Here is a 13,732-nt window from a genome sequence, read left to right on the forward strand (position 1 = left end):
TCTTATCCAACTTGAAACCTAACGTTCAAACTTAACTCTAACCCTAATTAAACATATTGATAAATTTAAAACTTAATCTAATTATAATTCTAAATAAAATTAACCATAGTAAACACACAACTGCTAGTATAAATATATGTTTCATTTATCAGACTTTGGTCATTGTGCAAGATTGTAGTGCCACTTTTCTGAATAGTAAATAGTTCATGCCTTTATTACCCATCTTAACTAGCCAGCATTTCAATCAATATTGGCAGAAGTTTGAACAAAAAACATATCATATCTTTTGGGCTTTCTATTCCCTTCTGATTTTTAAGAGTTCACACTATTGACTTTCAGTTTTTTAAGCAGCCAATATAGCCAGATTTTTATGCAGTATATCGAGCCCTCTGGAGTTTAAGTGTGACAATCAATTATGAATGTCAAAATTTGCATTTTGCTGTATTTCTAGGGGTTTACCAATCTATTTGCACCAGGTTTTATGAAACAACTCTTTTTCAAAATAGATTTCTTTGCCCATAGAAAATGCAAGAATTGGCTGTTGAGGGTCATGAGTTATTTATTTTAACAATATAAATAGATGCCATTTTAGTGAAGGGATTAAAAATGCAAAATTTGGAGTGGTCGATAGCGTGATGTTTATAGTCACAATATAACTACAAAACCCACTACAAATGTACAACATAATTTGTTTTAGGTAGCAACAGTTATAAAGGGAACAATTTGGCTACTTATTGGTTGGAGTAGTATATGTAAGGGATCTCTAGACGTTGTTTTAATCTCACAATTTGAGTATTAGAGGAATAAGAATGGAGAAAGTTGGGACAAGAGAGTTGAAGGTGAAGAGCTCTAAACCAGTCATGGTGGCTCCTTCTCTGCCTACACCCAAAACTTTTCTCCCCCTCTCCTCCACTGACAACTTAGCCATGTTAAGAAGACACATCTTTACTTCCTTATTAGTTTACAATGCTCATGATAATATTTCTACTAATCTTGCAAAAACAATTAGAGAGGCTCTCTCCAAAGTGTTGGTGTATTATTTTCCCTTGGTTGGGAGGCTCAGAGGAAAAGAAAATGGGGATTTTGAAGTGGATTGCACAGGTGAGGGCGCTCTGTTTATGGAAGCAATGGAGGATAACACTCTTTCAGCCTTGGGAGATTTGGATGACGGCAACCCATCATTTCAACAACTGCTTTATTCACTTCCACCTATGACTACTCCTATTGAGAACTTTCATCTTCTAGTTGTTTAGGTAATTCTTCACTTTGCTTTTTTATTAGTGAAGTATTAACTTTATCTCCTTTAAGAAGTCTTGGGGTTGGGGGCGGGAGAAGGGTTCTACTTTTGCTTTCAAATATGAGTTGGAGAGGTCATAGATGCAAGAGGAGTTTGAACAAAATGATAACACCACCAAGGTAAGGTAATCTTATTATTCATAACTTTAGTATATTGAAATTCTAGTGGGAGTTTGAACAAAATGATAACAATGTTACGATAAGTCAATTCTATTACTTACAATTTTCGTATATCAAAACATATGTTAACAATTGGTGAAGTTGAATGGTTCTTAACAAACCCACCAAGAATATTCTAATATTGCTAAGTGCAATAATCTAAGATCAATGCTCCTAACAAATTTGGTAGAATGGATACTCCTAAATCCTCGACTCTTACTATCTTGTATTGAGTTGTATTAGTCTCTTACATTCCAGGTTTTATTATCTTGAATTTTCTTTTCCAATTTCTATATTCAAGCAACTTTTTGGATCTCTTAGTTTCTAGTATTTTTTTAGTTATCATTTTCATTAAATTTGATGGATTTGTAACTTATTTATTTTGATTTATAATAATGATTTAATATATGAATTTTTAACAATATTTTTGCATTGTTTTGTTGTTATGTCTTGTATTTACTTCATATAGGTAAATCGTTTTGCATGCGGTGGTTTTTTTGTGGGAGTGAGTTTCCACCATAGTAAATGTGACGAATGAGGAGCAGGTCAATTTCTTAAAGGCCTTGCAGAAATGGCAAGGGGAGAGGTTAAGCCCTCTTTAGAACCAGTATGGAATGGAGAGCTATTGAAGCCAAAAGATCCTATAAACCTCCAATTTTATCACTTTGAAACCATTATGGAGAGTGTACATAGTCCACGCCAACCTCTATTGAAAGAAGATTTGGTTCAAGCCTCTCTATTTATCAAAAATGATGTAATTAAATGTATCAAAAAATACTTTATGGAAGAAAGTAAAGAATGTTTCTCTACATTTGAAGTTCTTGCAGCATTGGCTTGGCGAGTAAGGTCAAAGGTCCTTAAAATTCCAAGTTATCAAAATGCAAAGCTTCTCTTTGCAATGAATATGAGTAGATCAATTCATCCCCCACTTCCAAAAGGATACCATGGTAATGCTATTGGTATGGGTTGTTCAATAGATATTGTGAAAGACCTCATTAATGGATCGCTTTTGCGAGCTACAAAAATTGTAAAAAGATCAAAATCATCTTTGATTGATGCACATTTGATGCCAAGCATGGTGAGACATATGTGTAACTCAATTATGGATAAAAGACAAGATAATTTGTTTGCACTAAGTGATTGGAAGCGACTAGGATTTCATGAAGTAGACTTTGGTTGGGGAGATACAAAAAATGTAAGTTCCATACTACCCTTGGAGAAAGGTTTAGCTCAACCAAATCATCTCATCTTTCTTCCATCTCCTAAGAACATGTCCAATGGAATCAAGATACTAATGTGCACGCCTATATCAATAGCTAATGCATTCAAACTAGAAATAGAATCCATGACAAATGAATATAAGGACATAAAGGTTTAGAATCACTCGTAGACTAAAATAGATGTCTAGGACACTTATCTACTATTAAAGGATGCAAAAAGTTGATGATTCCATCTTGCCTGTAATCATCCTTATGTAAAAATAATGTAATGGCCTATTGAATAGGTGAATGTGAGATCATGATTGGTGTAAAAAAAGCATATCAGATCAAAACATGTTACATTTCTCTTCCTAATTCTTATCAATTCCTCAAATAAAATAGAATTATGTCTTGGATTTAGATGCAAATGTGAGCCTTAACACTTTCCAATGATGCACTTAGTGTTGTCTGGAAAATTAAACGATATTAGATTTGGACCTAATAAATTTTCCAAAATAAAATTTAATGAAATGGTGCATGTATGCAACATAAACTTTTGTCATTCATAAAAAATAATTCATTTCTCACTAAATTTTTATTTATGTTAGTTTTCACTTAGAAAAAAAATATTTATGTTTACATGTGAATGGATTGGTATTAGTGTTACAAAAAAAAGCAGAATCTATAAAATTAATAGTTTTCAAAAGGTTTAGTTCATCCCAATTGTTATTATGCCTGTGTTGGCTCTTGAATTAACAACTTTTCCATAACCCAATGATAGGAACACATACATCTAGGGGTAGCTAATTCCCATGTTCAACATACCAATTCAGATATCAGGGCCAACTATAAGGCTATACTCCTTTTTCAGGTTCTGCTTAGGCAGGTGAACCTCAGATTCATTCATATGGTACCAGTTGCTAAAATATATATTTGAATATGGATAAAGTGGATCAAAATCCCAATTCTTCTATTACTTATGCAAACAACATAGACATGAAATAGATAATGACATGGCCTATGAACTTGACAATCTGCCTTATAGTTGGCCCCATATCTAAATCAGCATGTTAATGGTTGGTTGTTGTCCAGACTATTGAGCAGAGCTCTAGCTATGATCCCACCATTCATCTCTTCACCATAAAAGGGAAAAGACTTTGATTAATGTGCTGATTATCAACAAAACCAAGGTATAAACAAAAAACATATAGATCTTGTAGTTGATTAGTGCCTTATCTATTGGGCGATTCCACAAATTACTAACACACATCTTTGAAAATTATTGATACAATATATTAAGACTCCAAATCTATCCATTCACATTGTGAATCAGACATTTTGCATCATCTTTGAATCTCATACTCGACCTATCCCTTAATGAAACCTGCAACCCCATTATGGTAAATTAAGTGTCTACATGACTCCTTGAATCACAAGTAGAATATACCAAAATATACAACCTAAAATAGATTGCAACTGGATTTGTGCTCTTTGTTGACAAACCACAAAAGATTACAAATAACATAAACAAGAGACAACATTCAGATTAAAGATAAACTCATTGCTCATTTTATTTATTCCTTTGAAACAAATACATAAACGATGTATGGAATAACTCTGAAAAATAACTCAATAAACCAAAACTATATATATTAACTTCATTAATGTTGTTCAAATACAAAGGGAAATGTTGGGCATGAATGGTGGGATCATAACTAGAGCTCTGGTTAATAGTCTGGACAACAACCAACCATCAACCCTAAAGAAAGAGAAGAGAAGAGACTATAAAGAATGGAAGAAATCTTGGATCTGGTATGATGCTGCCATTTGTCCACTTGAAGAACCTCCATCTGCTGATGTAAAACTTCTCTCTACTCTCTTCCTTCAATTGAAAACCAAATCCCATCATTATGTTTGAAAAATATCCTCAAAAATGTCTTCAAAATGATAGAATCATATACCTGATTTGCAAAAGGACACAAAACAGTCGATAAAACTCATGCCAAAATCCATGGCATTTGGTTTTTAAAGGCAAAACAATATTTCTAAGAACATTTTCCCTAAATCTAGAGCCAACAAACTTCTCTAGTTGTTTTCCAACGTAATCTGAAGCTTAATGATGAAAAACAACCATTCTACTGAGAATGCCGCTAATTTTACAAATCTACCCATACCTTTTCCCACCGATGACCTATGCATATTCTAATTGCAAATTTGAAAATTCATCTACTCTTTCTAAAGTATATTAGACTTAATATTTTGAACAAAAATGAAGCCTATAGTGTGCATTTAACAATTCCGACCCTTGGCCATAAACAAAGCATTTAAAAGGTTGAAAATATTTAAATTTTATATAGTCAAGACTATACAATATATCAATTTTATTTCAAATTTTCAACATTGAAGCCTTCCAACGATATGCTTTCCATAGCTTCACAGCCTGAGTTGGCCTAGTGGTGGAGAACTTGTACTCTTGAAAGAGAGGTCACAAGTTCAAATCCCCTTGGGGGGTTGTAATAACCCTGACAGGTTATTGCTTACTTTTTACACCCAAAATTTAACACTTCAAAGGTTTGACATTTCGTCAAACAGTTAGTCAACAAGCTCTGTCCTTACTGAACTGAAAACACTAAGTAATTATACTGGAGAATGATTACTCAAAGTACTTGACATGAATAAGATCAATCCTTATGCAATAGTTAATAACAGAATTCGGGAAGTGATTGAACAATGAATGTCAAAAGAATTCTCGAAATAAAAGTATACTGAAGCAAGAGATGAAACCATCGTAATTATCCATTCTCCTTGACGCACCTTAATGCAATTTCAATGACTTCATCGGCGCCAATATAATTAGCTTCACAAAACAGATCTTTGTGAAATAAAGTGAAACTTGACTTCACTGCTTTGTGAGGCTCAACAATATAAACTTATGCATGCAGGTTATGTAAGCCATGCATTTTATAAGTATATCTCTCCATATAGGGGTGCTCGGGTATCACCGCGTGTGTATTTTTTGATCATGGATTTCCAATTACCAGCTGGCCAACACTATGCATAAGTGGGGTAGTCTTCGCCGTGGGTACCTTGAGCCTTCATGAACACGGGAATCTGTGTCAAGTGATTCACATACCTTTGGACGTTCTAACATATTGAGTTCAACTGAATTCGACCAACTCCATCGCAATGATCCTCGACCTCCCTCATCGCAGACTTGGATATCATAACCAAACATATGCGACTCAATACCATTTGTTACGGTGGTGATGCCGGCTTTACCACAGATGAGATATCCCGTACTATAAAATGATCTTTGCAATCTGCCTTCGCTCGTCTTCAAAAAGGATCTCCAATATTTCTGAATTAACAAGTGGGCTTGTGAGATTGCGAATATTCGTGATAGCCTTCGGCTTTAGACTTTGACTTTAATAATTTACGGGATACTGGCTGATAAGAGCCAGAAGAACCATGTCAGAGAGGACGCCGTCGTATCTCTGCCTGCCAACACGAAACTCAGCACAATGTCTCGCAAAGACTCCTCGTCAAAGCCTCCTTCACTCAGTTGGAGGAATCTGGACAACAAGTCTGGTTTGAGATCTCCTTCCTCACAGCTTCTCCTTCGAATTATGTCTCTGGCGAATTCGTGAACAACACGGACTGCCTGGGCCAGAGTCTTCTCAGATCCCACGTTGAAAGCACGCTTGAGTTTCCACTGCAGGCTGATCACAGATCGCGCTCTCTTGGAGCTCAGATAAGTCGCGACGTCCACAAACCTTCAATCCTATGATATCTGCTAGACCTCAAGCGACGAAAGTATCTTGAGAAAAAATGCCCGTCTCAGGGGACCGAAACTTGCTTGCTGGAAATAAATTGTTGCTTGTAATTTCCTTTGAAATTCGAACCCTTCTTGACCTGTTGATCTGAATCGGATACTTGTCTCTTTAAACTCTCTTCCCGACTTGCTTCCGAATTTCCTCTAATACTGCAATTAGTTAATCCCTTTCTAACTAAACCTCCAATGATCAATGAATCGCAAGATTTGGCCTTAGGCCACAGATTTGTCCCTGATGAAATGACTGCAGCGTCACCTCCAATTTGCAATAATTCGGATGATATTTCACACCCTCAAAATCGCGTACCAATTGAGAGTTATCGTTCTCAATGGCCAACTGTGACAATTGCCGAAAACCCTAGGTTTCCACAATGCACCTGTGACTGAATCACAATCTGAAAACAAAGAGAGAGATAATCAACTCCTGATTCAAATGGAGCCCCGGGGTGCCTATTTATTCTTTTTCCTCCATCCTCTCCAGAGACTTCTAGAACAATTTTGATCTTATCCCTCAAGTGACTTTATTAAATATTTTCCAAGTTACTTTATTAAATACAAGGTCATCTTTTAATATTTATTTATTTAATTAAAATAACTAATTAGTCGTCCTTGGACAACCATTAATTAAATTAATTAAATCGAACTGTCACCAAAAATTGGGGACATGACAGGGGTAGGGTATGTACGCTTCGTTTGTAGCGCCAAGTGCCTCTCGAAAAAGAGTACAAGGTAGTCCCATATCACTTTCACCATATGTAAACCCAAAAACTATGGCATAGTGTTGTGGACTATAAAACCACCTTTCCTTTCCTTTCCTTTCACGAACTTACGAATAGCTTCCTAAGCTGTGCCACGTCACCATCTTCCTTTGCGTATAACCTTCCAAAATTTACTCCTACATCTGTCGGCAAGGCCCTTGGCCCAACCACACGAGTCTCCATGTCTTAAAAGAGGGCACGTCCTTAACTAATTAAAACTCTGGAGCACTCCGTCCTGCAAAGAGAAAAATTCATTGTCGCACAGGCCACACTCCAAACCCCTCGGTGCCTTACTCCATGCATGCGTAGAAATGTGACTAAAATATCACAATACAGATAGCTTTCCATATGGAAAAAATTATGTATGGGCAGCTCACTTAGTTTGATCATAGGTGCCTCTGTTCAGGAAAAACGTAAACCCTTTCTGAACCGCTCAAACAACATCAAGCATTTCCCGTGAAACATTCAACGCCAAACTTGCACGCTTCTGATGCATTTCAAGGGATGTCTTTGTGCAGTTACAATGTGGTTAAAACAAAAAACTGCTATAAGCGATCTGGTTGCTGTGGAAGATGTTTTAAATGATCCAACTACATTCTTATATTTACTCTACTTTCAAATCAGGTTTGTTTCATGCAGAAACACACTCGTGGCTTCCTCCAAAGCCTTCTCCATCGAGCCTCCACATGATTTCTCGAATTCTATGCAACCTTCTTTGATGTTGCCTTCATGTTCTTCTGTTTCACATGACCGGGACACCCCCCACCAAGTGGACTCGTAAGTAAGAAATCACTATGATTTTGAGAATCCAATCTCACCATGAAAGATGAGAAATTAATGTGGAATTGCCTTATAAGAATGCAAGCATGATGGATATAGTTGGCCATGCCGGACATCAAGACAAGGGTCTGGATACTGTCAATGCTAGGACATAATCAAGCCTCTTCTGGCTCTCGTCCAGAAGGCCGTACCTGTTCATTTTGGGCATATCATTCATGGAAGGATGTTGAACAAAAGGGGAAGCCTCTCATGATTACTTGGAACAATCCAACAATTCACATTCTTATGATAATGAGCATTAAAGTACTCAAAACAGAACATCACTTGCTACCAAGCTCATGGATTGGAGATATATTTCTCAAGCTCCACACTACCCACACCCATACTACTTATCTGTTATGGTTCGTAGCTCTGAAGCAAAATGTACGTTGTCCCTCTTGCTATTAATGGAAGAGCCTGGGCATAACATCCATAACTCAAAACTAATGAAGTTTCCTTGGAATGGGGTCAAACTGTTTGTGCGTTTCCTTACGTTCATTTAAGTCCACTAGAATATTATAGATTTTGCCGAAGCAGTTCTAAACAATACAACCGTTGGATATATTCATAAAACCATTGAATTTTTTTTTGCCTTTCTATCGCAATGTAGTGATGACTGTACTCTTTACTTTCTGAATACCATGTAATATAAATATATTGTTTCATTTGTCACCCTTCTGTCATTGTGCAGCTTTTCTGAATAATAAATAGGTCATGACTTTATTACCCATCTTATCTTAACTAGCCAGCAATTCAATCTTTTGATGAAGTTTGAACAAAAAAATATATCACATCTTTTGGGCATTTTTTCCCCCTGATTTTTTAGAGTTCATACTATTGACTTTCAGTTTTTTAAGCAGCCAATATAGCCAGATTTTTATGCAGTATATCGAGCCCTCTGGAGTTTAAGTGTGACAATCAATTATGAATGTCAAAATGCATAAAAATCGAGCCCTCTGGAGTTTAAGTGTGACAATCAATTATGAATGTCAAAATTCGCATTTTGCTGTATTTCCAGGGGTTTATCAACCTATTTGCACCAGGTTTTACGAAACAGCTCTTTTTCAAAATAGATTTCTTTCCCCACAGAAAATGCAAGAATTGGCAGTTGAGGGTCATGAGTAATTTATTTTAACAATATAAAGAGATGCCATTTTAGTGAAGGGATTAAAAATGCAAAATCTGGAGTGGGTCGATAGTGTGATGTTGATAGTCACAATATAATTACAAAACCCACTAAAAATATAAAACATAATTTGTTGAACATACAACATAATTTGTTTTAGGTAGCAACAGTTATAAAGGGAATAATTTGGCTACTTATTGGTTGGAGTAGTATATATAAGGGATTTCTACACGCTGTTTTAATCTCACAATTTGAGTATCAGTTTCTATTTCACAATTTGAGTATCAGAAGAATAAGAATGGAGAAAGTTGGGGCAAGAGAGTGGAAGGTGAAGAGCTCTAAACCAGTCATGGTGGCCCCTTCTCTGCCTACACCCAAAACTATTCTCCCCCTCTCCTCCATTGATAACTTAGCCATGTTAAGAAGACATATCTTTACTTCCTTATTAGTTTACAATGCTCATGATAGTATTTCTGCTGATCCTGCAAAAACAATTAGAGAGGCTCTCTCCAAAGTGTTGGTGTATTATTTTCCCTTGGCTGGGAGGCTCAGAGGAAAAGAAAATGGGGATTTTGAAGTGGATTGCACAGGTGAGGGCGCTCTGTTTGTGGAAGCAATGGCGGATAACACTCTTTCAGCCTTGGGAGATTTGGATGACGGCAACCCATCATTTCAACAGCTGCTTTATTCACTTCCACCTATCACTACTCCTATTGAGAACTTTCATCTTCTGGTTGTTCAGGTAATTCTTCGCTTTGCTTTTTCATTAGTGAAGGATTAACTTTATCTCCTTTAAGAAGTCTTGGGGTTGGGGGTGGGAGAAGGGTTCTGCTTTTGTTTTCAAATATGAGTTGGAGAGGTCATAGATGGAAGAGAGTTTGAACAAAATGATAACACTACCAAGGTAAGGCAATCTTATTATTCATAGCTTTAGTATATTGAAACATTTGTCGACGAAAAGTATTCTAGTGGGAGTTTGGACAAAATGATAACAATGTTACGATAAGTCAATTATATTACTTACAATTTTCGTATATCAAAACATATGTTAACGATTGGTGAAGTTGAATGGTTCTTAACAAACCCACCAAGACTATTCTAATATTGCTAAGTGCAAGACTCTAAGATCGATGCCACTAACAAATTTGGTGGAATGGATACTCCTAAATCCTTGACTCTTATTATCCTATATTGAGTTGTTTTACTCTCTTACATTGGGTTTTATTATCTTGAATTTTCTTTTCCAATTTCTATACTCAAGCAACTTTTTGGATCTCTTAGTTTCTAGTATTTTTTTAAGTTATCATTTTCATTACATTTGATTGATTTGTAACTTATTTATTTTGATTTATACTAATGATTTAAGATATGATTTTTTAACAAGATTTGTGCATTGTTTTGTTGTTATTTCTTGTATTTACTTCATATAGGTAACTCGTTTTGCATGCGGTGGTTTTGTTGTGGGAGTGAGTTTCCACCATAGTATATGTGACGGACGAGGAGCGGGTCAATTTCTTAAAGGCCTTGCAGAAATGGCAAGGGGAGAGGTTAAGCCCTCTTTAGAACCAGTATGGAATAGAGAGCTATTGAAGCCAAAAGATCCTATAAACCTCCAATTTTATCACTTTGAAACCATTATGGAGAGTGTACATAGTCCACACCAATCTCTATTGAAAGAAGATTTGGTTCAAGCCTCTCTATTTATCAAAAATGATGTAATTAAATGTATCAAAAAATACTTTATGGAAGAAAGTAAAGAATGTTTCTCTACATTTGAAGTTCTTGCAGCATTGGCTTGGCGAGCAAGGTCAAAGGTCCTTAAAATTCCAAGTTATCAAAATGTGAAGCTTCTCTTTGCAATGAATATGAGTAGATCAATTCATCCCCCACTTCCAAAAGGATACTATGGTAATGCTATTGGTATGGGTTGTTCAATAGATATTGTGAAAGACCTCATTAATGGATCACTTTTGCGAGCTACAAAAATTGTAAAAAGATCAAAATCATCTTTGATTGATGCACATTTGATGCCAAGCATGGTGACACATATGTGTAAATCAACTATGGATAAAAGACAAGATAATTTGTTTGCACTAAGTGATTGGAGGCGACTAGGATTTCATGAAGTAGACTTTGGTTGGGGAGATACAAAAAATGTAAGTTCCATACTACCCTTGGAGAAAGGTTTAGCTCAACCAGATTATCTCATCTTTCTCCCATCTCCTAAGAACATGTCCGATGGAATCAAGATACTAATGTGCATGCCTATATCAATAGCTAATGCATTCAAAATAGAAATAGAATCCATGACAAATGAATATAAGGATATAAAGGTTTAGAATCACTCGTAGACTAAAATAGATGTCTAGGGCACTTATCTACTATTAAAGGATGCAAAAAGTTGATGATTCCATCTTGCCTCTAATCATCCTTGTGTAAAAATAATGTAATGGCCTATTGAATAGGTGAATGTGAGATCATGATTGGTGAAAGAGTGAAAATCCAAAAAAAGCATATCAGATCAAAACCTGTTACATTTCTCTTCCTAATTCTTATCAATTCCTTAAATAAAATAGAATTATGTCTTGGATTTAGATGCAAATGTGAGCTTTAACACTTTTCAATGATGCACTTAGTGTTGTCTGGAAAATTAAACGATATTAGATTTGGACCTAATAAATTTTCCAAAATAAAATTTAATGAAATGGTGCATGTATGCAACATAAACTTTTGTCATTCATAAAAAAATTTCATTTCTCACTAAATTTTTATTTATGTTAGTTTTCACTTAGAAAAAAATATTTATGTTTACATGCAAATGGATTGGTATTAGTGTTACAAAAAAAAGCAGAATCTATAAAATTAATAGTTTTCAAAAGGTTTAGTTCATCTCAATTGTTATTATGCCTGTGTTGGCTCTTGAATTAACAATTTTTCCATAACCCAATGATAGGAACACATACATCTAGGGGTAGCTAATTCCCATGTTCAACATACTGATTTAGATATCAGGTTCAACTATAAGGCTATACTCCTTCTTCAGGCTCTGCCTAGGCAGGTGAACCTCAAATTCGTTCATATGGTACCAATTGCTAAAATATATATCTAAATCTAGATAAAGCAGATCAAAACCCCAATTCATCTATTACTTATGCAAACAAAAGAGACATGAAATAGATAATGACATGATCTATGAACTTAACAATCTACCTTATAGTTGGCCCCAATGTCTAAATCAGTATGTTAATGGTTGGCTATTGTCCAGACTATTGAGCAGAGCTCTAGCTGTGATCCCACCATTCATCTCTTCACCATAAAAGGGAAAAGACTTTGATTAATGTACTGATTATCAACAAAACCAAGGTATAAACTAAAAACATATAGATCTTGTAGTTGATCAGTGTCTTATCTATTGGGCGATTCCACAAATTACTAACACACATCTTTGGAAATTATTGATACAATATATTAAGACTCCAAATCTATGCATTCACGTTGTGAATCAAACATTTGTATCATCTTTGAATCTCATACTCGACCTATCCCTTCATGAAACCTGCAACCTGATTATGGTAAATTAAGTGTTTACATGACTCCTTGAATCGCAAGTAGAATATACCAAAATATACAACCTAAAATAGATTGCAACTAGATTTGTGCTCTTTATTCACAAACCATAGAAGATTACAAATAACATAAACAAGAGACAACATTCAGATTAAAGATAAATTCATTTCTCATTTTATTTATTCCTTTGAAACAAATACATAAATGATGTATGGAATAAATTTGAAAAATAACTCAATAAACCAAAACTATCTATATTATCTTCATAAATTTTGTTCAAATACAGAGAGAAATGTTGGGCATGAATGGTGGGATCACAACTAGAGCTCTGCTTAATAGTCTGGACAACAACCAACCATCAACCCTAAAGAAAGAGAAGAGAAGAGACTATTAAGAATGGAAGAAATCTCAGATCTGCTATGATGCTACAATTTGTCCATTTGAAGAACCTCTATCTGCTGATGTAAAACTTCTCTCTACTCTCTTCTTTCAATTGAAAATTAGATCTCATCATTATGTTTGAAAAATATCTTAAAAAATATCTTCAAAATGATAGAATCATATACCTAATTTGCAAGAGGACACAAAATAGTTGGTAAAACTCATGCCAAAATCCATGGCATTTGGTTTTTAAAGGCAAAACAACATTTCTAAGAACATTTTCCCTAGAGCTAGAGCCAACAAACTTCTCTAGTTGTTTTCCAATGGAATCTGAAGCTTAATGACGAAAAGCACCCATTTTGATGAGAATGTTGCTAATTTTACAGACCTGCCCATATCTTTTCCCATCGATGACCTGCACATATTTTAACTACAAATTTGAAAAATTCATCTTCTCCCATTTTCAATAGTATATTACACTTTATATTTTGGACAAAAATGAAACCTATGGTGTGCATTTAACAATTCTGACCCTTGGCCATAAACAGGGCATTTAAAAGGTTGAAAATATTTAAATTTTATATAATTAGTACTA

The 13,732-nt window shown here is 35.1% G+C and overlaps 1 protein-coding gene and 1 pseudogene across 1 annotated transcript; both read left to right on the top strand.

The window, feature by feature from the left end:
• Nucleotides 1-809: 809 nt before the first annotated feature.
• LOC149544828 (3'-N-debenzoyl-2'-deoxytaxol N-benzoyltransferase-like) lies at nt 810-2,833 on the top strand (annotated as a pseudogene).
• A 6,654-nt stretch (nt 2,834-9,487) lies between these two features.
• On the top strand, nt 9,488-11,634 carry LOC149544829 (3'-N-debenzoyl-2'-deoxytaxol N-benzoyltransferase-like). Its single transcript, XM_089796449.1, has 2 exons — nt 9,488-9,931; nt 10,620-11,634. Exons 1-2 carry the CDS (start codon nt 9,488-9,490, stop codon nt 11,526-11,528), a joined length of 1,353 nt encoding a protein of 450 aa, XP_089652575.1. The 3' UTR covers nt 11,529-11,634.
• Nucleotides 11,635-13,732: the final 2,098 nt, after the last annotated feature.

This window comes from Cupressus sempervirens, chromosome 8 (genome assembly GCF_028749045.1).
Source record: "Cupressus sempervirens isolate cs-2001-9-10 chromosome 8, ASM2874904v1, whole genome shotgun sequence".
Taxonomy (NCBI): Eukaryota; Viridiplantae; Streptophyta; class Pinopsida; order Cupressales; family Cupressaceae; genus Cupressus; species Cupressus sempervirens.